The sequence below is a fragment of the Abramis brama genome, assembly GCF_963993115.1.
Source record: "Abramis brama genome assembly, chromosome: 14".
NCBI classification, from domain to species: Eukaryota; Metazoa; Chordata; class Actinopteri; order Cypriniformes; family Leuciscidae; genus Abramis; species Abramis brama.
In genome coordinates this window covers 10,040,098-10,065,657 of record NC_139976.1, presented here as the reverse complement: position 1 = coordinate 10,065,657, position 25,560 = coordinate 10,040,098, and the positions used below count along the sequence as shown (strand labels likewise).

At 36.8% G+C, this 25,560-nt stretch overlaps 1 protein-coding gene and 1 long non-coding RNA gene across 3 annotated transcripts in view; both read right to left on the bottom strand.

Annotated features, from left to right (window-relative positions):
- LOC311096362 overlaps window positions 1-25,560 on the bottom strand; it is a 253,553-nt gene that overhangs the window by 182,407 nt on the left and 45,586 nt on the right. The window lies entirely within an intron of this gene.
- Window positions 1,319-25,560, bottom strand: part of llgl2 (LLGL scribble cell polarity complex component 2) — a 29,416-nt gene continuing 5,174 nt past the window's right edge. The window contains exons 2-26 of one of the 2 annotated variants that reach the window (XM_084135423.1): window positions 20,518-20,650; window positions 19,195-19,292; window positions 17,687-17,768; window positions 17,162-17,277; window positions 15,874-16,032; window positions 15,234-15,396; window positions 14,997-15,129; window positions 14,573-14,627; window positions 14,077-14,231; window positions 13,706-13,917; window positions 12,311-12,378; window positions 11,320-11,473; window positions 11,098-11,202; window positions 9,802-10,094; window positions 8,709-8,856; window positions 8,397-8,547; window positions 8,164-8,280; window positions 6,168-6,334; window positions 5,825-6,086; window positions 5,566-5,728; window positions 5,435-5,463; window positions 3,964-4,011; window positions 3,544-3,586; window positions 3,388-3,449; window positions 1,319-2,323 (exon numbers count right to left, since the gene is read on the bottom strand). In XM_084135423.1, the coding sequence (XP_083991549.1) occupies window positions 2,319-2,323; window positions 3,388-3,449; window positions 3,544-3,586; window positions 3,964-4,011; window positions 5,435-5,463; window positions 5,566-5,728; window positions 5,825-6,086; window positions 6,168-6,334; window positions 8,164-8,280; window positions 8,397-8,547; window positions 8,709-8,856; window positions 9,802-10,094; window positions 11,098-11,202; window positions 11,320-11,473; window positions 12,311-12,378; window positions 13,706-13,917; window positions 14,077-14,231; window positions 14,573-14,627; window positions 14,997-15,129; window positions 15,234-15,396; window positions 15,874-16,032; window positions 17,162-17,277; window positions 17,687-17,768; window positions 19,195-19,292; window positions 20,518-20,592 (3,063 nt within the window). In that variant the 5' untranslated portion in view covers window positions 20,593-20,650 and the 3' untranslated portion in view covers window positions 1,319-2,318. The remainder of the gene's footprint in view (window positions 2,324-3,387; window positions 3,450-3,543; window positions 3,587-3,963; window positions 4,012-5,434; window positions 5,464-5,565; window positions 5,729-5,824; window positions 6,087-6,167; window positions 6,335-8,163; window positions 8,281-8,396; window positions 8,548-8,708; window positions 8,857-9,801; window positions 10,095-11,097; window positions 11,203-11,319; window positions 11,474-12,310; window positions 12,379-13,705; window positions 13,918-14,076; window positions 14,232-14,572; window positions 14,628-14,996; window positions 15,130-15,233; window positions 15,397-15,873; window positions 16,033-17,161; window positions 17,278-17,686; window positions 17,769-19,194; window positions 19,293-20,517; window positions 20,651-25,560) is intronic. The other variant, XM_084135424.1, reaches the window with a different exon arrangement.

Genomic DNA, 25,560 nt, shown 5'->3' with positions numbered 1-25,560 from the left:
AACAGACGGTGGAAAGGTGAGAGGCTTCACTGCAAGGGTGACAAAAGGTGTTGACACATGAGAGAGCAAGAGAAAGATACTAACAGATGCTCACACATTTACAAAGAAATTCCAGAAGACATTCCGTCACAAACTTTTCAGATAAGTCTGTTTTCAGATAAGTTATTATCTTCTTTTCAGATAAGTTTTCTTTCGCCATCAAGATCTAGATTGGAATCTAGGATAAAAAAGACAAAACACACACACACCCATAGACGTAATGATTTTTATACTGTACAAACTATATCCTACACTAACCTTACCTCTAAACCTACCAATTACAGAAAACTTTCTGCACTTTCAGATTTTCAAAACACTTGATTTAGTATGATTTATAAGAAGTTTTCCTCATGGGGACCACTTTTTTTTTTCTTTTTTTTTTTTACATAAGGTCATAATTTACTGACATAACTATCCTTGTGGGGACATTTGGCAACAAATGAATAATGTAGCGAATACTAGGTACACAAACAAACAACAACCTATGTATCAGGATAAAAAATAAATATTGAAAAAAGTTTTACATCAAAGAGAGTAAATATTAAATATTGCATCTGTGTAGATTAAGTACATTTTATAAATTAGTCTTTTTTGTTGTTGTCCTGTTCGTAAATCAAATTTGTTCTTTGTTAATAATTTTATTGCCATAATAGGGAAATATATACAAATATTATGTTATTAGTTGTTTTTAATTATTTGAATCTCATTTTTATTCAGAAGCTACTACTTGACCATACTAATATAATATATTAACTTCTACTTTATATAACTTGCTTGCGCTGTGTGCACAACATCGTAAACAGCTATTCTCCAGGATTCTTTAAGAGACGGTGTCCAATATCAGGTAAACATTTGAGCTACTGCGATTAGGGAACAAAGCATCTCTCAATAATAAATGATCAAAACTCTTGGCCGAGTGTGTATGACAGCTGAACAGACCAAAGGGACATTTCTTTTCAAATGTTTTCAAAAGCTAAAACCACCTTATAAGAGCCATAGATGACTACACAGATGCAAAGTTAGAGTTCACTTAGAAGAGGGATATGGAGTTAACAAACCAATTTTGCTCCGAGTCTAATTGTAGTATTTAAAATTAGACTAGCGAACTTGAACAAAATTCATGTTTTAGATTCTTTGTATTTAAAAAAGATAGAGCAAAATGTTCTGCCTGAATATCTACTGCATTTATATATTTAATAACCTCTTATTGGACTTGCCTGAATTAAACAAACTCAGACAGAATGAGAAAACTCATCAAAAATGATGAAAAAGACAGTAGTTTGTGTGAAAAATCTTTACTGAGAAGACTGTAGTGTGAAGTTACAAAGAATAATAATTAGTGTTCTCATACATAATCATGTTTCTACAAAAATATATTCTAGACCCCCCCCAAAGAAAACGCTAATCGCATTTCAGGAGACAGTACCAAAATATTTCCTCAGATCAGAAAATACAGCCCTCCGTAAAAGGAACCCACCGTCAAAACAGGTACGGATTTTCATATACACATATATTAAAACATTTGACTACAATATTTTAAAATTACATTCCTAAATTACATCATTCATTATTGGCATAACAAAAAAGTTTTACATTAAAAAAAAGAAATTAAAAACCTAGCCCCTCAGAAAGCTGTACACCCTAGAAACTACAGCATATGTACTACACAGTAGTGTACAAGTACCTATAAGAACTTTTATCTACCCACTGTTCTCATTGGTGTGGACGGGGGAAAGGCAACACTACTTTTGGAATACAGTAGGGTTTTAAATGTGTATGGGGTGTAATTGCAACGGTGTTATAGCATCTAGTGCTAACATTGCCTTGTCGTCCTACCCTAATTCGTCAGCAACAGCTAATGGCATCTTCACCCAGGTATTATACACCATCTATGCAAATTCTGAGGTCCTTAATTTGGTATAAAAGAAAAGTCATGCATTTAAAATTAAGTTAAAAAACAAAATTGTCAGTCTTTCAAATGCCATTGCATTTGCTCAGGTTGCTGCACAGGTAGACGCTGGTGGTGTGAAGGTGGTCATTCAGCATGTAATGGATTCAGTGGAGATACAGTGATTGGTCTTAGCAGGCACAGGTGGTGGTCCCTCGCACTCTTCTCTCTGTCGTCTCCCTGGGTGTAGAAGCTCTTGAGTGGGAGGTTCCTCTCTCCAGGGCAAGGCTTTCTCATGGTTCAGTAGTGGTACTAGCAGTAGTGTTCAGATCGTAAGCAAGTCTGGAGTGAAGAGCGGATCCAGAATCGTTCAGGCACGGGAAATAAAGGCTCAGTCTGTGGACGCAGCAGAGAGCAAAGAAGTGCAATGAACGTAAAGCTCAAAAGTTATATAATAATATTGGTTTCTTAACACAGATGAAGGATCAATTACACCTGTCATGCTAAGGACATTTTATCTGACAAACTGAATCTTAGAAAGATTTATTCACTTTAAATTTAAATAAACAAATAAAAACTATGATTTCCTCTATGATTATGATATGATACTATGATTTCCTCACACATTTATGTACATTTATGTACATTTATGTTGTAGAATGTCATTAACAATATTGTAAACATCAATAAAACAATTATAAATTTTACATTAAAAATGAAAATTTTAAATCTTTATTTGGTCTTAGCTCATTTTACTTTTACACTATAGTTTAGTAATGATAAATAAATTAATAAATAAGTAAAAATAAATAAATAAATAATAATATTATTAAAATAGACGAAGACCAAAATACAAATTTTTAAAGACAGAGGAGATGAGAAAATGTATCCATATTTAATAATAATAATAATAATAATGTTATTATTACTACAATTATTATTATTATTATTGAAGCAGTCTCCTCTGTAGTTACAGCATTCACACTGTAGTTTGTATAAGCCGGCCTTCCTGTACATAACATAATAATAATAATAATAATAATAATAATAATAATAATAATAATGTTATTATTATTAGTAGTAGTATTAAAGTTGTCTCCAACTGAAATTCTAGAGAAATCTCCATACGTTCTCTTATCTCCTATTTCTTTGCATGTCATTAACATTGTATTATAATGACCTGTACAAACCAAATAAATTTGGAATTACTCAAAAAATGAAAAAGTGAACCCAAAGCACATCGTGATTATTATGCACAATATGAAAACCTGATCTATTTTTAAATGAACAGCTCACAGAGCACCTCCAAACACACTACTGCACCGAACACACACATACATATAGATCTGCATTTCAAATACTGAGAATAAAATCCTACTTTGGAAAGCAATGATCAATGTTCTCAACAATATGACTATTGGAATAAGAATTTATGCTAATTGGGAATAGAAAATAATTACCTCCATTGCTCAGGATATTGCCTGCTTTTGGCTTAGTCTTCAGATTGTTCTCTAGGAACGTCCTTTAAACAAACAATTGGCAGATTATTCAAACCTTACAGGCATTAATGAATATTAATAAAGTAATAGAATCTACATTAAATTAAACTTTCTTACGTTTGATCTCCTTCTAGGGACTTCTGGATCTCCTGAAGCACACCTGTGTTAGAGCAAGATGTGATTCAAACAAGTACTCAAAGTTTTTCCCGCAAATCACTACGAGTCCAGCAAACACCATCCTCACTGGAATTGCTTGTAAAGTACTCAGAAATGAGCTTTTCTTATAAACAACAAATCATCCTAATATCTTTTGCACAGATATTAATATGACAGTATTATTGTGCAGGCAGATGGAAGTGTTACAGATCATGCACACACGTCTGCACAGACCAGGCCAAGATTAATCATACAGCATGTTTAGATTATTGTTTTAGGCCAATTGCATGTCACAAAACATACACAGCAATGCTCTGAGGTGTTACACATCTAAACTCCTTCAGAATATCCTGTCTAACTGCTGATTCCTCATGTACTCACTCTCATCGTTGAGCAAAGCATGCTCCATTACTTGTCTAGCAGAATTCTCTGGAACACACAAGCACACTGATTAGTTGGGCTAAAGCTTGCAAATGCTTTAAAGAGGAGTTATAAATACAATCCATAATTGTTGCAACAGTGTTGTTTTACTATTGTTTATGTATATTTGAATATTTTATATATTTTTAATTAGCTTTTATTTTAATATTTTGAGTTTTCATTTAAATTTTAGTTTAAGAGTCAGTCATTTTGTTTTGTGCTTTTGTCATTTAAAAAAAAAATATTTATGACATATTTAGATTTCATTTATTTTTCAGTTTTAGTAATTTTAGTACTTCAACAAAGTTTTACTTTAACTTTTATACAACACAAATTTATTTCAGTTACTTGCCAAGGCAACATTTCTAATTTTCATTTAATGTTTACATTTTATTTCAATGAACAAAAACAATTTTTAATAGTTTTAGTTACCAATAACAACTCTTGATGACAGGCAAATTATCTAATAAAATATAATTAAACAATGGGTCTCATTCACTAACCGTGTGTTATAGAACTTTTGTTCTGAATTTTATTCTAAACTTACAAAAAAACATTTTTTTTTAAATTAAAGAATAACAAACCACACGCATGCATAAATCACAGTCTGGGTGGTGTTATAAACATGTTAAGATGAAATTGTATGCATATTTCTTTATAAATAAATTTCATGATTGTATAAATATATACAGAGAGAGAGAGAGAGAGAGAGAGAGAGAGAGAGAGAGAGAGAGAGAGAGAGAGAGAGAGAGAGAGAGAGAGAGAGAGAGAGAGAGAGAGAGAGAGAGAGAGAGAGAGAGAGAGAGAGAGAGAGAGAGAGAGAGAGAGAGAGAGAGAGGTATGCTGAGAATGACGAAAGGTAAAGGGTGTGCAGAAAGCCCTTATATGGATAGAACGAGGTTAAGAACAAATTCATGTGCATATGCACGTGTTGTGAATGAGGTCGATTTTTTGTTTGTGAAAAGTTCTGTGCGTGTAAAAACGAATAATCCAGACAATAATTAGTGAATGAGACCCAATGCACACGATACGACTCCTACTTTTCGATGGAATCCTTGATCATCATTGGTCAGTAGCAGTTTGTCTAATAACATGCACAAAACTCAAAATTATGATATTTCTGAGAGCAGGCTGTATTATACTATATGATACCAGTATGTATGTGTATATATACCAGTATATATGCTTGGTGCTTTTATGAGTTTATGAGCTTTTAGCAAAATTCCAAGAATTAATGTGGCACCGTTTCATCAATTATGGATTGTCCAAGCATGGACAGAAGTCTTTTGTATGAGTGACTTATGGGAATATAATGGGGAAGCATTCAACAAAGCACTAAGAACATGCGTGTTTTAGGGTTGGTTGGATGCTTAGTTTGCACAATTCACACAGATCTAAAAAAATAGAAAAGAAAAAGCAAACTGAATCTCACCATATCGATCACTCTCCGTTTTGAAATTTCTGGAAACACCGAACAAACAAACATCAATATAAAAACACTTATTAATCTTTGACAACAGGAAAGGAATAATGAATTCTGAACTATTACACAACTACACACACCTGTGTTCAGTAGGCACTCCATCTGGCTGGTCCTTGTGGACGGGACTTGATGGCGTCTTGGGCCTCATTTGTAGGGGAGCCTCAACCAGACAGCGTGGTTCCACCACCAAGCGGGTGGAGAGAGAAAACCGCTCAAACTCAGATGGGGAGATCAGGTAGAAACCTAAAATATGACCAGACAGACAGTTTCAGAGTAGATTCATGCTTTTACATAAGTGAGTAAATGCACTGTGTGCATGTAAGAGTTAGCATTTCCTACCTTGGCCATATTTGGTGAAAACACAAGATGCGATTCCACTGACGTCTTCTCTTCGTATACAAGGATAGTGGACCAGCATTTTGATGGAGGGCAGAGAGATGACATGTAGCTCACCCTGATTGGTCAGCACCACCAGGCTGCTCTCCAACTGTTCATCGGTCCGAGAGCCAAACCAAGCCACGCCCACACGACGCACACGGGAGCCGTCAACTGCTGTCAGCTTCAGCTTTGACTTACTGCTCACTTTAGGCAGGGTAAACAGCTGTGCACACACAAATACGGTAAGACACACAATCTATGTTGGCAATGGGCGAAAAATAAATTGTGTCGTGCAAATTCTCACCTTAAATTGCTCCTCTGACACAACCAATAGATGATGTGAACCATGCATTTCAGGACTGCGTGCCAGATCATGGGCCACCTCCAGGGGCTCGGGCAGAGGGGAGCCCTTGCCGTCCAAGACCACCAAACCAACCACTGGAGCACGATGCATCAACTGAATCTCTTTAGCTGGGGATGAAGAAGCACTTTTTTTATAGAAGATCTACTTATGCAAGCAGGGTTTTGTGCACACTACTGTTCAAAATTTTGGGGTGAGTGAGATTTTATAATTTATTCTATCAAAAACACAGTAAAAACATTAATATCAAGAAATATTTTTACAATTATATACTGTTTTCTATTTTAATATATTTTAAAATGTACTTTATTCCTAAAATGACAAAATTTAACTTTCAGAAGCCATTAGCCTTCAGCGTCACATGATCCTTCAGAAATCATTCTAATATATGCTGATTTTGTGTTAAAGAAACATTTTGTATTATCATCAATCTTGTGTGGAAACGGTGATAATTTTTTCAGGATTGAAAAAATCCTGATGGAGAGAAAGTTCAAAAGAGCAGCAATTGTTTTTTTTTAAAATAGAAATCTTTTGTAACACTGTAAATGTCTTTTACTGTCACATTTGGTCAATTAAATGAGTTCTTGTTAGGGATGCCCCGATCAGGATTTTTATGCCCCTGATCCGATCCGAGTCAATGAATATTGAGTATCTGCTGATATCTAGTCCAAATCCGATACTTGTATCCAATGTATACATGGACATATAGAGAGTTTCTCAGAGGCTCAAATGTAAAAAAATAATATCCATCACTACAGAGTATTTTTTTTATATATACACAGACACACACTATACACACTAGTATTTGTTATAACATCTGTTATAATGGTGGACATTGCAAACAGACTGGGTGGTCGCAATTATGAATATGGCACTGATATAAACTTCTTATATTTTATATGTACAATAAGCAGAATAATTGCAACAAAAGTGGATTTAAGGTTAGAAAGCATGAAGCTCACGGCGTCAGAATGCCAGTCTGTCAGTCAAGTCCAAAGCAAGACGCAACCCATAGCAATGCTTTATGGCAACGACGTCTCTCAGACAGTCTGACGACAGATAAAAAATAAACAGTAAATAAATGACTTTCGAGTGATTCGTTATGGCTGAACAACCCTCTTGAAGGCGCATACCGACACCTACGTGACAGCAGACGTAAAATAACTGATTGGGCTTAGGATAGCCCATACCGATCAGTTAAAAAATGCTTAATCAGCCTTGATATCGATCTTTGAGATCGGCTCGGGACATCCGTAGTTCTTGCCAAATAAAAGTATTAATTTCTTTGATTAAAAAAAAATAAAAAAAATAAACACTCACCCTTTACAGTGATTTTACCAAGTTTAAACGAATTGTTAAGTGAAGTAGAGTGCCAAAACGCCCTTAAAGGGATAGTTCACCCAAAAATGAAAATTCTGTCATTAATTACTCAACCTCATGTTGTTCCAAACATAAAGTTCATAAAGAGATCGTAAAACTAATCCATATGAATTGAGTGGTTTTAGTCCAAATTTTCAGAAGAGATTCGATCGCTTTATGTAATGAACAGATTTAATTTAGGCTTTTATTCACATTTAACATTGATCTCTTTATGAACTTTTTAAAGCGTCAATGTAGTAATTGCATAGCTGTCAATGGAGTCTCAGATTTCATTAAAAAGACTGTCATTTGTGTTCCGTAGATGAACAAAAGTCTTACGGGTTTGTAACGACATGAGGGTGAGTAATTAATGACAGAATTTTAATTTTTGGGTGAACCATCCCTTTAACTGTGGTGAAATAACTAACACAAAACCTTAGAGTTTATTACTTTTATAAAACATCAGCAACAATATTACTCTAAAAGACATCTATGTTCGTTAAATGATTAATATGCCTGTTCATCTACTTCAAAGTTGAAGAGCTCTTAAAATGTCATTTATATACCATGTTTTTTTTACCTGCATGAGCCACTACTGGATCCTCTGCCCTTCGTTCCAGTGATGGCACACGGAGGACATACGCAAAGACAGCTCCGCCATTGGTTCCTGCCCACAGTGAGGGCGTACTGTGAGAACCTGAGGAAAAGAGAGAGGCAGCTGATGAAGATCTTCTGCTAGTCTAAGAGGATACATTGGGAACACTAACCTTAAATTGAATTATCAACGATTAAAAAAAACACTGTGGTACTCACTATCACTGACAAACGTATCTGCGAAGTAGAGTGTTCTGACGAGGCCCGTAAAGGAGTCGTCAGAAGAACGGGCTTCGATCTTTCTCTGTACAGGAGCCAACTCCATCTCCTGCAGAGCTTCAGCCTCCAGCCTGGCATTGATCTCCTGCAGCTGTACAAACATTATTAATATTCACTATCGAGCCAGAACCACCGTTTCAACAACTCCAAATTATGCAACGCTAATCGCTACCAAAATAACTGCATGCATGATGCCTAGTCACATTTGACTGCTGAATAACTGAAGCACTAGAGAAGAGAGCTGATACACACCTTGGCTGCGTTGTTAGTGTGGTGTTTTCGCATGGAGACCCGGCTGCGGCGAATCCTACGGAAGGACTGTCGCAGGGACTTTTTGATGGACTTGACACGTGACAGCGGCCCCTCCAAGGCCATCTGATCACTGGGGTTTAGGGTGCACCTGCAAACAGACAACAAACAATTATTAGCATTCTTCTCAAGAGGAAAAAAAAAAAACACATCTGATGGAATTTATAATTGTAATGACCTTAAATAGGTCTAATGGTCTTAATAATCTTGATCTTAACAGTTTAATCTAAAGACTTGTGCTCATAAATAAAAGGCTTTATATAACTTTTACTGACAATTAAAATGTTTAGCTACATACAGATTTTTTAAAAATCTAAAACTAACAAATGTAACTTTTTTTGCCACATATCAAGTCAAAAAAGGTGGCAATTTTGAAAACACTAAAATAAATATGACAGATTTTTTTCATACATTCATACTTAGCAAGGACACATTAAATTGATTAAAAGTAACAGTAAATACATTTATAATTTTACAAAAGAGTTTAAATTTAAATTTAAAATAAGGGCTTTTGAACTTTCTATTCATCAAAGAATCCTGAAACAATGTATCACGGTTTCCAAAAAAAAAAATTAAGCAGCCCAACTGTTTTCAACATTCATATTAGAGTGATTTCAAAAGGATCATGTAACACTGAAGAGTGTCTGTACTGGAGTAATGATGCTGAAAATGCAGCTTTGCCATCACAGGAATAAACTACATTAAAAAAAAATATTATAAATAATGAAAAGCCAGACTATCATATGATTAGTGAATCAGACTATGAGCAAATTTTCCACTGATGCATTTAGCATGATAAAAATATACAATGGTGACAAACACTATAGCTATAATAAAGACTTCCCTTTTTGAAGGGAACATCTTCAGACAATTGTGGTGATCACATCAGTCTAATGTGCTTTATATTTCAGGTTATTTTTAAGGATATTCCTTAATGTTAATTTGTATCCCCCAACAGTCACTTGTATTAACAGTGACAGATCAACCTTTTGTACTAATAAAACTGGAATGCTATTTTAAATGGTTTTCTTCTCACTTGACAAAGACGTTATTCCTCTGATGGTAGTCATATAGGCCAAAGCCATGGCTGGTACCGAATGCAACCAGTTTCCACTCTGAGTGCAGAGCGATTGCCGTGACCACAGCGGGCGGCTGGCACTGCACCAGGGCGAAGGGCTGGAAGCCTGGAGGGAACATCACCGGCTCCTCCCGCACGTCTAGACGCGCTTGGCCCTTCCAGCGGAAGCCCTCCTGACCCTGCAGCAGGTCCACCACTGTAGCCTCAACCATCTGCTCGGCAGCCTCATCGTTCAGCTCCATAACCAGAATCTGAGTGGGAGGAATGAAAAATGACATTTACTCAAAACTTTCTGATTGAAGCAGATGAAAAAAAAAAAAAAAAACAGCAATATCTCAACTTCTGCAAACACATTTCCTCAAAGCAGAGTACACACTTTATTCGTTCTTACAGCACAATTCATATAGCATGATAAGAGCTTTGGGTAGTGTTCTGCCAGCACATCAGCATAACTGTACTGAAACCTCTCAGTAGTTCACATCAGTGAAAGGGCAGAGCTATTGATCCTGAAGAGGACCGAGCTTTTAACCGAGCTCATCTCATTTCCTAATGGCAGACATGATGTGTAGTAGACTGTTAATAAGCTGCTAAATCAGAGCGCTTAAGTCGAGTTCTCTCTCATGATTAATTATCAGCAGCGACCAAAATGTATGAGAAATCAGATGGTCAGAGGTCAAAGTTTAAGGTCAGTATTTTTTTTTTTTAAAGAAATTAATACTTTTATTCAGCAAGGATTCATTAAATTGATCAAAAGTGACAGTAAAAACATTTATGTTACAAAAGATTTACATTTTAAATCAATGTTCTTTTAAACTTAAATCATCTTTGTGGAATCATGGTTTCCACAAAAATATTATGAAGCACAACTGTTTTCAACATTGATAATAATAAGAAATGTTTCTTGAGCACCAAATCAGCATTAGAATGATTTCTGTAGGATCATGTGACACTGAAGACTGGAGTAATGATGTCCTTTAACTTCACAGGAATAAATTACATTTTAAAATATATTTAAATATTAAATGAATTCATTTGTAATAATATTTCACTATATTAACGTTTTTACTGTATTTTCATAAAATATATGCAGCTTTGGTGAGAATAAGAGACTCGTTTCAAAAAATATCTTACCAACCCAACATTTTTGAACAGTAAAGTAATAACTGAACAAAAGTAACCATTTTGGCATTGCTTGTTTTAATGATGTGTGTGAACCGAGTCAGTCATCTCTTAAACTCCCATATGCGAACTCACTTGTCCTGCAGTTCCAGCCACTGTCAGATATCCGCTGTATTTACACAGATGGATCTTCTGAATGCCAAGCCGAGGGTCGTCGCTATATGGGTCAAAGCAGCCCACCTGATACATTGAAAAATAATAAACACTGAATCAAATGTTTGATGAAAACTGTAAACAGCTGTGCTAATAATAGGATGTTGATTGTGAGTGGTAATGCTTGTTTTAGGTGAGACAGACCTTGCGGAACGGAGGCCATTCTCCCTCACTGCCCTGGTTCATGTTGTCATTTGGGTCGGCATCTGTGTGGAAGACTCCCGCCGTGCTGAGCTTGTACATGGGGTAAAGACAGACCCCTGAGGCGTCCCAGAAACGTACCGTGCCATCTTCGTGCCTTTCAAGAGGAAAAGGGATACATTTAACATGAAAGGTAAGATTCATTTTTAATAATCAGTTCCTCATTCCCTCCAGGTGAAACCATTACAGCATCTTAACAGAACATTTTTCCTTGTTATTCCTCGTTTCCATGAGAAGGGAAAAACCCAACTATATTAAGCAAATATTTAAACAGGGTCCAAGTACCAAATGAGAGAAACAATTAGCTTTGAAACAGATTTACTGTAACAATACTCAATTTTTAGGAACTGTAAAATAACACATGATTTAATTTGCAAAGTAAGAACAAGAATCTGATCTTCCCTGTTTTTGTTATCTGATGAAAGTTATGCGAGCGAAACAAAACAGATATAAACAGTGCAACAAGTTTTTTGACCGTTTTGGTTTCAGTGAAGTGTTTATTCTAAGAGTAACTACTATTCAAAGGTTTGGGTAAGTTAGTTTTTTTGTTGTTGAAAGAAATTAACACTTATTCAGCAAGGATACATTCAATTGATGAAAGTTGTTAAAGATATTTCAATTTCAAATAAATGGCGTTCTTTTGAACGTTCTATTCATCAAAGAATCCTGAAAAAAATTATTTTCACAAAAATATTAAGCAGCACAACCATTTTCAACATTGACAATAAATAAAATAATACATAACCCCAAAATAAGTTTAATAGAACAATTTTTGAAGGATCATTCTAAAACATTCTTCATTTTGACAAGGTTTATAATTATGAAGAGAACAATTCTGCATATTTTACAGGTCGAAACTTTACAAGGAAACCAGTGAATTCAAGACTAAGATCACACCAAGACCGACAGCGTTACATCACACACGTCTACTCACCCCGTGAGGAGCAGGTCTCTCTGTGGAGGGTCTGGGGCAAGATTCTGACCTCCATTTATAGGCCAAGGCTACAAAAAGACAGATTTGAAAACTGAATAGTTGTCCATGGTGCTGTAAACCATCATAGCAAAACTTTATAATGGCAGTGAATGGAGGACGAGATTTTGAAAAAAAGCCCAAAAAAGTGTGTGTGTGTGGGGGGGTTAATAAAGGCCTTCTGAAGCACACCTAGTTATTTTAGTTTTTAAAGTTTTAAATATGGATATTATATGGATTACTCAGGCATGTGATTGGCTAAGGACAAAAAAGCAGGAAAATATACTGAGAAACTGCACAACTGTAGGGTAAAACATTAATAAAAAAGTGATAATAAAAAATGCGTCTTAAAACTGACATGATTGTAACAAAATCACACAGTCTGGAGAACTCAGAACAACTGCTAACATTAAGTTTAAGGTAAAAATAACTGCCATGAAATTATAGTATCTTACTCCTATGCAATTAGATAAACTGTTCATTCACTACATCACTTTACCTCTGTCTTTATCCCCTTTTATCCTCTTCTCTTCTTTTTGGCACTGTATCTATCGCAGACTATAATGCTCATTTATAATGTGTCATGTAAATTCGGCCATCCGTCACAATCAGGAAACTTTCACCGTGTCTAGAACTGGCGCGAGCTGCCAGGCCCGTTTCTACGAGCCTGAGTGTGTTAAGCGCCCTCAAAAAAAAGCAATGCTGTCTATATGGATGCGGCGTCGCGCACGCTACACAACAAATTACCAACAACTGATCGCGCGCGCGCTCTGTTTCTGACGCACTTCAAGCACTCGCTGGGCGGGGAAAGATCGCATCTCTCTGCCATCTGTAACCATGTTGACGTGCCGCCCGGTGTGGCCGCGATTCGCGGCGATTGTGGTTCCGTCCCGGGCTACCATGGTGACGGCTGTGAGATTACCCCCCCCCCCAGATCTCCATTTTTTACAGATCTCCATGATTCACGTAGGTCACATTTTCAGGTCGGAAAATCCGGAATTCCGGATTAATCCGGAAAAATCACATCCCTGATTACTTTTAAGATGGATGAATGCACTTTTTTGGACTTCAAAATCAGAACTGCCATTCACTACCATTATAAAGCTTGAAAGAGCAATGATATTTTTTAATATAACTAGGGTTAGGAAAAGAAAAAAGAAAGTCATATACACCTAGGATGGCTTGAGGGTGAGAAAATCATGGGATAATTTTCATTTTTGGGAGAACTATCCCTTTAACTCAGAAAATGGCAGTTCAAAGCATTTCATGTGAGTATTCTCTTCCTGGTGAGTTGTTTTTACTCAGTAACATGCAATGAGCTTAATATTTCTGTATTTGTGCAAGCATATTCTTGCTTACCTTCTTAGAGTAGTGTGTGTTCTGCTGGGCTCCCGCAGCGTGCACTCTTTCCCACAGTTTGAGTGGGATGGAGGAGACGTGGTGCGAGCAGGTAATGGCTGAACAGTGTAATGGCACCAGGTAAGGCGTCTGGATGACGGGCCACCCCTCAGTCTGCAAATCCACCACCACAAGTTCCTCCTCCACCAAAACCACAAGAGCGCTTGGCTCACCTACAACAAAGACACATTTAGACCACTTAGAGGAAGTGTGCTGACTGCAGCTCAGCTAATATGTTTAAGTAGATGTAGAAAAAAAAGCATGTAAAGGAACCAAAACAGTGTGTTTGACATATTTTAAAGAACAATGAGTCTCTCAGCATGTCTCTCTACCTCTGTGGTTCTCTCCCTCGCGAATGACGAAGAAGTCGATAATACGTGAGGTGAAGTCCAGCGCCTCGTGGGTTTTGCTGTGGATGACGGAGATGCAATGTCTGTCCCCGTAACTGGCCCTCGGCATCCCTCCGCTGAAGATGAGGAATGGGGGACTGGGAGAAGAGGACAGAAGACACATTATTTTGGACAAGAGTTTACAAAATGACAAATCCCCTTTGGATCTTCCAAAACTTTCCAAATATTTTGATGAAAAAAGGAGAACAATAAAACAACATGAAATGAAAGGACGGCATAATAAAATTGGCTAGAGATTAGTGGTTAAAGAAAAATCAGATAGAGGATCTTAATGTGGAGTGGAAGTTAAATATTAACCCAACCGTGTGAGTCATGGAGAAGCATTCTGTGGTAATGACACCACAAGCAAACACACCTGTCTCACCATCAGTCAGTGAACACTCACAGTACTGTCCAATAAAGAATATGCAAGACTCACCCTTGTTTTGATGGCAGCTGTATAATTTTGGATATGGCCTTGCAGGGGAAGGCACCTGTGTGGAGATGTAGCTCATTTAAGGACAGATAGCTCAATATGAATACATTTGACTGGTCAAAGATGCAGGCTTTGTTCCAAAACCTAATGATCTGCCTAATATGACAGCATTTTAGGCACCAAAAGGTAAGCAACAAAATTATGCCACCTTTAAAGATGCCTTGTTTAGGTCAAATTCTTATTAAACTTAATTAAATATAATTGTATTGTTTTATTAATTATATTCTTCAAAGAATCTTGAAAAAGGAACACAGTCTCCACAAATATATTACAGTATAAGGATCATGTGACACTGAAGACTGGAGTAAAGGCTCTAAAAATTAAGCTTTGCCATCACACCGAAGTCATTCTGGTAAAGCAATCTTACCATATGGAATCTCCTGTTTCTCAGGCTCCGTTTGCGGATCCTCACCAGTGACGGTCCACTGGCAGTAGCTCCCATCACTATGGGAACTGAGAATGTTCGCACCATCCTCCATCCACCAAACACTCTCTAGTTGCTGCAGAGGACACAAAAAAGGGAAAATTACAGGCCTCTTCTTAGAATGCTTGGTAAGAATTTTGAGTTTCAGAGCTTAGATGACAATGTTGCATTATATGGTACCTGTGTGCTGAGGAAGTGTTGTATAGGGCGCTTCCGATCCAGATCCCACAGAACCATCAGGCCTCGGCTGTAGCCGATCAGCACCTGCCGTGGGTTGAGCGGGTTCTCATGCAGAGCTTCAACACACTCCAGATTCCTGCGGCCAGCATAATCCTCTGGAACTCTGGGAAAGTAGCGGTGAACAGATCAGCGATCACAAAGAGTCACTATAACAGTCATCTCAGGCATGCGAAAGTGTTGCATTATACCATTCCAGAGAAACTATTTGAAGAATGTTGCAGCGTGTGTGTATATAGTCAAAGATTATATATAGAACTGCAAGTCACAGAACAAAGAAAAGTATATTAAATATGCTTGTTTTAGTTCTTGTCTTTAAATACAGTGCTCATATGCAAAGTGACCAAACATTTATTTAACACTATTTTGGGAAAGATAAAAGACAGAAACATTAAATATGTTACATTAAACATTAAAGACAGTTTTAAGATAAATATGCAATTTAGTATGGACAAATTCAACATTTAAAGGCAGCAAATGTGTTATTTATAAAGAATAGTACATTTTACTGACATTTTTTTTTTTTGCACAGGTGTATGTGGCTCTATATGAATTCATATATCTGACCAATGTGATGTCTGACCTGTTCTGTACATCCTCCACGCTTATATTGTTCTCCTCCAGTTCTCTGAAGCCTGGCACTTCTACAACAAACACGTGTCCTCCCTCCGTGCCCAGCAGCAGCAGCTCACCCGACGAGTGTGCCAGGACGGCCGTGACCCGCGTCACGCTGGGAGGGGCGCTGTCACATCACAAGAGGGTCAAAATGAAAGCGCTAGCGATTTGTTTTCTACCCCAGTTACACTTAGATTAGACACTGGATAGACAGTAAGACTAGACTGCTGGCTTATTTTTAGGTCATATACACTTTTTAGTTCCAATGCATTATAGACGTTAAAATTTTTAAACATGAAATATGAAATGGAGCATTATCTATCCATCCATCATCTACACACACACACACATATATACACTGGTGGCCAGAACGGTAAGATTTTTTATTGTTTTAAAAGAAGTGTCTTCTGCTCACCAAGGCTTCATTTATTTGATCCAAAATACAGCAAAAACAGTAATATTGTGAAATATTTTTTACTATTTAAAATAACTGTTTTCTATTTGACTATATATTTAAAATGCAATTTATTTCTTTGTTGGTAACACAGAAACACAAAAGCTTTCTATTTCAGATAAATGCTGTTCTTTTGAACTTTCTATTCACCAAAGAATCCTGAAAAGAAATTGCAAACAACTGCTTTCAACACTGATGATAATAATAATAAATCTTTCTTGAGCAGCAAATCGGCATATTAGAATGATTTCTGAAAGATCATGTGACACTGAAGACTGGAGTAATGATGCTGAAAATTCAGCTTTGATCACAGGAATAAATTACATTTTAAAATATATTAAAATAGAAAACAGTTTTTTTTAAATTGTAAAAATATTTTCACAATATTACTGTTTTTGCTGCATTTTGAATCAAATAAATTAAGCCTTGGTGAGCAGAAGAGACTTCTTTTTAAACATTAAAAAAATCTTACCGTTCTAATAATTTTGGCCACCACTGTGTGTTTTTGTGTATATATATATATATATATATATATATATATATATATATATATATATATATAAAATGACATCACAGATAGCAAAAAAACAGCTACTTTGAATCATGGAAGTCACCTGACAGCACTATGTATGGATTCAGAGCACAAGTGAGTATCAGTAGCGTCTGGATCAGTGTGAGTCAGTGCTCATGTCTCATTCTTTGGGTGTGTGCGCGAATTACCATCCGAGTACATTAAAAATAAATCTTAAAACATGATCATATTAGATCGCGGTGAGTATGTAGGTGTGGGTTCTTGACTCACCCAGGTGGACCAGAGAGAGAGAAACGTCCTATCTCAAGCAGCTCGGACATGCTGTTATGTGCACGAAGCGTCCACATGTGCAGACTGTTGTCATCCAGTAATGTGACAAACTCCAACTGCAAAAAAAAAAAAAGTAAAAATAAAATACAGGCATAAATCAGAATTGAAGTAAAATGAAGTGCCTTTATTTGCAGAACAAAACTTGTAAAGAAATAAATAAGGTATTAAATTCACAGTGAATTATCCAAAAATAGTCTGCCTGTCTGTCTATCTATCTATAGTATCCATCTATCCATTGCATCTATCATATCTATCGTATCATTTTTTGTGTTAAAACAACATATACAGTTCTTGATATAAAATGTCTCATACCATGGTATAATATTTTGCTGATATCTTGAAACAGCAACCTCACCCAAAACCACTAATTACTCATCGGAAGCCAAATCCCAAAGACTGGAATGAAGTCCAAATTAACATGCACCCAAAAAAAAAAAGAACTTTGATTAAAGTTCAATGCCGTACCTGGTTTGGCAGGAAGTGCACCTGTGTAACTGCCGCATTCTCGTCGTGAAGTCCCATGAACTCCACACCTGGAGCTCCGTACCTGAGAACTGGTTAAGGAAACACATGGCAAACACACAGCACAGAAGAGTGAAACAACTTGGCTTTGTGGGGTTTAAAAGCTAGACAGAGGTGAATCATTAGGTGCACAAGCGCATAGCGCTGAAACCCTATTGAATTGTTAGGATTTTCAAAGATCAACCTAAAAGTGATCGGGCAAACCAAACCAGAGACTTGAAAATCTGAGGGATGGTAGTACCCACATTGTCTTCAACATCACAGAGGCTTTCCCTAATCGGCCTGATGATGGCGCAACATTGATCAAAAGTATGAAATCGCTCATAACTTCTAAACCGTTAATCGCAGACTCAAGTATCTTATATCATTGGAATCCTTGGCACAAGACGGATCCAATGGATTCAATGATGATAAATGTTGATAATGATGATAAATGTTAAATTATTGCATATTACGCGATTTTTCATGCCTGCATGCGATATTCATACTGTAATATAGATCTCCTCAATCTGTACTACTTTGCCTCTAGGACCATTGCTGTCAATCAAATAATTTGCTAAATATTGGAGATTATTTGAAAAAACTACTTTTGCGAACTAGTCCTATGTTTTACGCTCAACCTCGATAAAACCACTACAGGACAATTCTTTGGACTCTCTAGGTCAATTAGTATCTTTTTGGATAGCTATACCAGGGTCATTTAGAAAACAGGCGTGGCTAAGTCTACCCAAAAGCCTGTCAGTCCTAAACAAAAACTGCGAACTTTGCGAAATTAGGTGAGCATGTGCGACATATGACTCTAAAGAAGCATGCAAACTTTTATGGAGATTGGCCAAAAGGCAGCGCTATAACTATTAAAAAGGTATAAAATGCTATATTTCAATGGCAAATCACGATATGCCTGAAAATGGTCTTTTCATCTCTGATTTATGTAGAACTCCACAAAATTAGGTGAGCACATGTGATGTATCATGTATGATTCTAAAGAAGCATGCAAACTTTTATATAAAATTGGGCCATAGAGGTGGTGCATTAATAGAATAATGCATAATAGAAATCAAAATAAATCAAATGTATATAAAAAAAACAGGCATGTAATGTTGGCCAAATACAAGTTACTCATTTCTATTTCCTCTTCATTAAATGACTAACAGAGAAAATTGCGCAATAGTATGGGAAAAAATGTTTCATGAACATGCGTTCTCAGCTCTACGCACTAATATAAACTGTTCCGCCTTTCAAAGTACCTGCATAATGGGTGTGTACGATTGAGCCACTATGAGAACAGCCACTCTATGAGCAACGGGAAATCTCATCATATCACACTGTAGTCACTCTGCCCTGAGGATTCAGAGACAGGGGAATGGAATGTGACTGAGTGGGATAATTTTAGTTATGCACAGACCAAATAACCCAAAGAATGGTAATGTCTTCAGGTTGTTGTAGGATACAGTTTGATTGCTCCTGATCTGGTACCGATGGCCAGGAGCTCCAGGCTGGGGCTGAATCCCAGAGCGCTGGGCTGATGGGGGAAGCCATGTTCTACAGTCTAAAGACAGGACAGAAATGAGAATGAAATGTCACATATATAGAGATGAACACACCAAGACTCTATTGCACATAATCAAGGGCTCTGGTATAAGTGGACTACATGGGCAGCTAACATTTTAAGACATCATAGTCGTACATAGTCTGTTCCAAAATGGAACATATTTAGGGAGCACAATTGCACTGCCTTTTAAGACGTCTAATTTGGAGCAAATTATATAGCATCATCACATGTATCCTCCACAGAGAAGGCACAGTTTTACAAATTGTCACAAAAAGCTTAGGGTGGGGAAATCCATCCAAAATTTAGGGTTGCATAATTGATTGGAATAACAACAAAATCACATGGCCCAGTGTGATTATCAAATTGCAAAGGCTGCGATTTACTTAAATATAAAAGAGTGAAACACTGCTAAGTTCGTTGTTTTCAGTGTCTCCCAGCAGCTCGGTTCACAGTAAATGCTGCTCCGCATTAATTAATTTCAGCATCTGCTCTGAGTTTGGGTCACTTATAACGTGCATTTAGGAACGTAACGTGCGCCAACCATCTTCCTAAACTTGTAATGAGAAGCGCTTATAAACTCTGTTAATAAAAGAGAAACTTTAAGGCAGGGATGGGGAACGTCGGTCCTGGAGGGCCACTGTCCTGCAGAGTTTAGTGCCAACCCTAATCAAACACACCTGAACAAGCTAAACAATGTCTTCAGGATCACTAAGGCTACAGGCAGGTGAGGGTTTTTTTCAGGGTAGGAGAGTACTGTAAAATACAATTATTATTATATTATTTTTATTTTACAGTGAAATTGCGATATTCCTTTTGTTTTATTATATTTTAATTTAGTAGTAATAATAATAATTTTATTTTACAATAGAATTACATTTAATATCATTGTTATTTCAGTCATATTTATATATAAATCACAAAAATTTGGGCCAAATTTCACAGCCCTACAAACAAGCACAGCAAACCTGGAGCTTTACAAATAATAAATAAGGTATTTTAAATTTGTTTGTTAATTATAATAAAAAGTCTTTGCTTTGTGACAAAACATGTAACAAAACATGCTTTGTGTGAGGAATGCTATTTCTATGACATACAGAGTTATCTAGACAGAAGACTTTTCGTCACTTAATGAATAAATAAAATGGCACTAAACTGCTGAAAAATAAAACTTGTGTGTGAAACAGCAAAACAAACTTTCTACAGAAGATGTGGGCTTGATCACCTTGTTGAACTGATAGAGGTCCTGTTTGTGCTTGTCCCTCTGAGACTCATGCCCATGACGCCTGAACCTCTTCATCGTCCCTGGACGAGCAGGGACCTCACGCTGCCCTCTCTCACGGTTTCTCCTCAGCCACCTGACAAGAAAGGAGGGATACAGGGCTAATCAGATGAAAATAAAACCAAACAATATGCTTATGTATAGCGATGATGACAACAAAAAGGAATATTCAAGACATAAAGCAGTAGTAAACACCCAAAAAATAAAAAATTCTGTCAGCAATTACTGCTCTTTACAGCCGTGGTCACCATTCAGTTTCATTGTATGCTGCAAAGGAGCATTTTGCTGAACATCATCTTTTGTGTTTGGGGCAACAAATTCAGCCATACAGGTTAGGAATGACATGAGGATAAGTAAATTTTTTATTTTTGGGTAAACTATACCTTTAAAAAACACACACACACAAATTGAAGCATTACAAAGGGTGGACAACTCAAACAGACTTTCTAAAGGGTTATGTGTGTATTCCACTGAAAAAACAATGGATCTGATAGGATCAGGAATTTCAAGGGAAGGCTTGTGGGCTGTTTAACTGAAACTTCACCCCCCTCACCCCATATTTCTGTCTTTCCCTCTCTCTGCCCAGCCCCCGCAGGGAGATCGCGGACCTCTAACAGTCCTGACTGAAGCAACTTTTGTTCAGAGCTGAACGCTATAACAATCCCTCCCCTCATCGGAGCAAACAGCACCTGATGAAAACACCTGTTGCTCTGGGGAAGACGAATCAGAATGAGACTCTTTTAAATGGACAGAGAAAGGAGGGGTGCTACCTGCTTTCCATTAAAGAGACCACTCAGACTATAACAATACACAATAACCTGTGAATGGACGGCAGTTTCTCTCACCCAGAGCTTGAAACAGTTTGTATTTGTTGTGGGTGAAAACAGAAAGATGCCTTTGGCTATTTTGCTTCTTTTACAGACCATTACGAACATCTACCTTAACCAATGCAATAATCCTTATTACTATGATAACTTTCCACAATGCCTTAACATTTGCACAGGAAAGTACATCACACATTTTCTTCAGGTTGGATTTTTAAAAAAAAATGAAATTAGGGGCTAATATCAAGTTACCACAATTTTAGGGCATAATACACCACCATTCCAAAGTTTTGGGTCAGTAAATTAAAAAAAAAAGAAGAAGAAATTAATACTTTTACTCAGCAATGATGTATTAAATTGATCAAATGTGACAGTAAAGGCATTTATAATATTGCGAATAAATGCTGTTCTTCTGAACTTTCTACGCATCAAAGTATCAGTGTTTCAACAAATCAAATAAATAAAAAATAAAATAAATTCCAGCATTGATAAGAAAGATTTCTTGAGCACCACATCAGCATATTAGAGTGATTTCTGAAGGATCATGTGACACTAAAGACTGGAGTAATGATGCTGAAAAATCAGCTTTGCCATCACAAAAATCAATTCCATTTTAAAATATAATAAAATAAAAAAACGTTATTTTAAATTGTAATAATATTTCACAATTTTACGGTTTTACTTTTATGGTTACCGTTGTACATTTTAATAAGGGAAAGCAGTGCTAACAAATGTGTGTACACACAAAACACACACAAACACACCAGCAATCCTGAAGGTAAAAGGTGAGGCTACCGGGACACAGCCAAAGAAAACAAGAAGAAAACAAACACTGAGTCAGAGTCTATGATATTGATTATTGACAGTAAAAACAGCCTCAGAGTGACATAATTCAGGTAATGTTTACGTCACATCACACTAGAACTCCCCTGATAGCGTGTCTAGACAAGAATAATTTATCACACTTTCTGGGGGTGATCACATCAGCATATCAACAGGAAGAGGGACCCTTTCCCCCCATCAATCCTTTCCAAACATAACCTTCTCAGTGAGTCAGTTGCCCTGCTCGGCTCAGACACATATTTCTGTGATTATCACCACTATTAGCCAAGAACGTTTAGTCATCAAGCATGTGGCTGCAAATGCTTCCAGAGAAGGGAAGGAGATCTGATTTCCTTATTTTTAGGACTAGAAATCCAAGGGTAACAGGACCATGAAGGAACCAGCCAAGAAACCAAAAAAAAGAAAGAAGAGAGAGTCTGTAAAGCTTAGCTTAAGGGACAATGGTAAAGTGGGAGGTCTTCTACTTAAGAGTAAGCTAGGCTTTATGAGGGAAAACTCTCAGCGGGAGAGCTGGAATGGAGTGAAGCAGCGATTCATTCAGAAGAAATAAAGAGGCCAGCGAGTCCAAAATAATCTCTGAGCAACATATTGATCATTGGGACTCCTCCATGAAGCAGCTTCATTGAATTTTGCTCTCTGAGATCAATTTTACACCTCCATCCATTTAATCCTGAGTTAATTAGAGGTAGAAAAAAAATAAACGGCGGTTTGTTTTAAATCCTGCTGGGAGGAATTATGGCGGAGGTGCATGCGAGGGCATTGATGTGGGAGTAGTGGCTCTAGCTCGTCTAAATTAGAGGTAGGAGGCATGTGTGGAGAGTTCATAGACTAAGGAGAATTGGTATGTGGAACTAAGCAGCCGAGCAAACAAAGAAACACTCACTGTAATCAGCTCAAACATACAGACGCACTGGAATATAAAATGGCGTGATACATTAGTAAAGGAAGTGAGTATTGATTAGCTATAAAATAGAGGCATTCATTTAATGCATAGAAAGAATCAACTTAAAGGTGTCATATTATGATTTTTTTTTTTTTATATGTTTTTTTGAGGTTCACTTATAATGGAAAAACGTTTTTTTGCACACACACAATGACCCTCCGTATGAAATGACCCGTTTTGTCAGTTGAAGTCTTGTCAGTAACCGGCCACTGTTATGATTGGCTATCTTCACTGCATAGCAAACACGCCCACTCACGCGAGTAAGTGTTTTGAAAACATTATCCATATAAAATCGTCATTTACAGACAAAGCATTATTAAATCATTCACTTGCGGTTTGTGATGCAGCTGCGGTCACTGTCAGATCCAATACAGCTGGCTGCTTCATCTTATAACAAAAGTTTCTTTGCGAACTCTCCATTACAATGTGCCTCATTTACAAAACAAAATGCTCAGGACAAACATAATTCTCTGTCGTGATCCAGGACACCATTCAAATAAATCATCCACTTGTTGGATGATTTATTTGACGCTGAGATCCTTCTGAAGTTTGTAAAGAGCGGTTTAAACTGGACTCCAAGCAAACGTTCTTTCATTCTTCCATTTGTCCTGTTGTCGACAGATTCAAGTGCGTGGAGTATGTCAGAAACTGAACGCACAGTTGAACACTATCCAATGTAGACATGTCAGTGTCAGTGATTATAATGGGTTCGATTTGCTTTTGACTCACATCCAGCGTAGGCAAATGTCAGCCGTTAAGCGACATATGCAAATGTATGTGTGCCTGTGTGACGTCACAGGTAACCCAATATCAGAACAAGCCATTTTCGGAGCTTGATTAAATAAATGCTTTGTTTATAATGAGGAGGATGTTTTAAGTTATGAAATGATGTTTTAATGGTTCAAAGACCCATATAATCAAAAGACCAATGCAAATTTGATTTCTCAAGTCATGACCCCTTTAAGGCAGAATTATAAAGTCCATTGTAAAACTAGATTTTTATATTTTTTCAATAATGAGCAGGACATAAAATAAATGGTAATTTCAGTTTGGGCTAAGCCATAGTTTTGTGGGCAGCACAACAAAACAGTGCTTAAGGCGAGTTAAATTATTGAAATGATTCAAATAATTAAAATGATACAATTATTAAATAATTATTAAAAATATTTTATTACATACTAATAATAATAATTATTATTATTATTACGTTAACTTTTGTATAAAAAAATAACAATTTAAACATTACTTCACGCCACGGAAAGTTAGTTACAAACTAACTAGGCCTAACTAACTAACTAACCATGTTTACTAACTGAAAAGGGGTCTATACTAAGCCCTTTAATAAGTATGAAACTAACATCCAAAATTTAAAACAGATCTCACCAATGGCTGGTGCAACCCTACCCTGGTCCCTTCTACAATGAAAGTATGAGGATTTTACAATGAGGATTTTAAGGACCTGCTTTATCAACTGTAAGTTGAAAATAATAATTCGAATTGCTTAGAAAAGTGAAAGCACACATCTCCTTAACAAGTCACATGATTTGAGGCATCATTCATGTCAGCATCACAAAAAGTGTGGAACAAGTTATGCCCAGTCCTATACGTAGAGTTATGGGGCTTGTTTAAAAATATCCACTGAGAGAAAACAAAAAAAGCATTTTAAATTAAACTTAAGTCCTTGTATGGTTGGGAAGCTGAATTTAAAGTAGATATAAACCCTCAATGCCTTTTTTAAAGAGCCCATTTTGAAAGCCCTGCAGTAAACAGTGATACTATTGAAGAATCGATATGCTTAGAGATCCCTCTGTTAAAGGTCATGGTGAGGGGTGACGTGATATTACACAAGCATGTCATCATGTTTGAAGACTAACTCGTTGAAGAGTTACTAGCCTAGGACTTACAGCCTCAGGATAGCAGCCATAAAACAGCACCCTATGGTCAGAAGAGGTCGACTGCTTTTTAGTTTAAAAACAGCCTGCGCACGCCCACAGTAAACTCGAGACCGACAACACTCATTTCATGACACAGCACAACACAAACTGAGCCGAGCTGCCAGATCCAAAACGTCCCACCCTTCTTTACGGTTGTTATTACAGTAGGCTACGTATACTACTCATATAAATTACTTCTATTACTAGTTGCACAAAACAATCGTTAAAAAGACAAGCAACAATTCAGATGTAATTTCAGGTGTTGAAGCTTCAGATTCTGATGGCCAGTTTCAGTAGAGCAAGGTTCCACTTCTTCATGAAGTTACAGAGGTGCCTCTGTTAAAGAACAATAGTCTCAGAAGACAAGAGCTCACAACAACAGACCTGCACCTAAAATCAAATCAGGCTTCAGCAGAACAAAGACATTGAAATTAAAATGAAA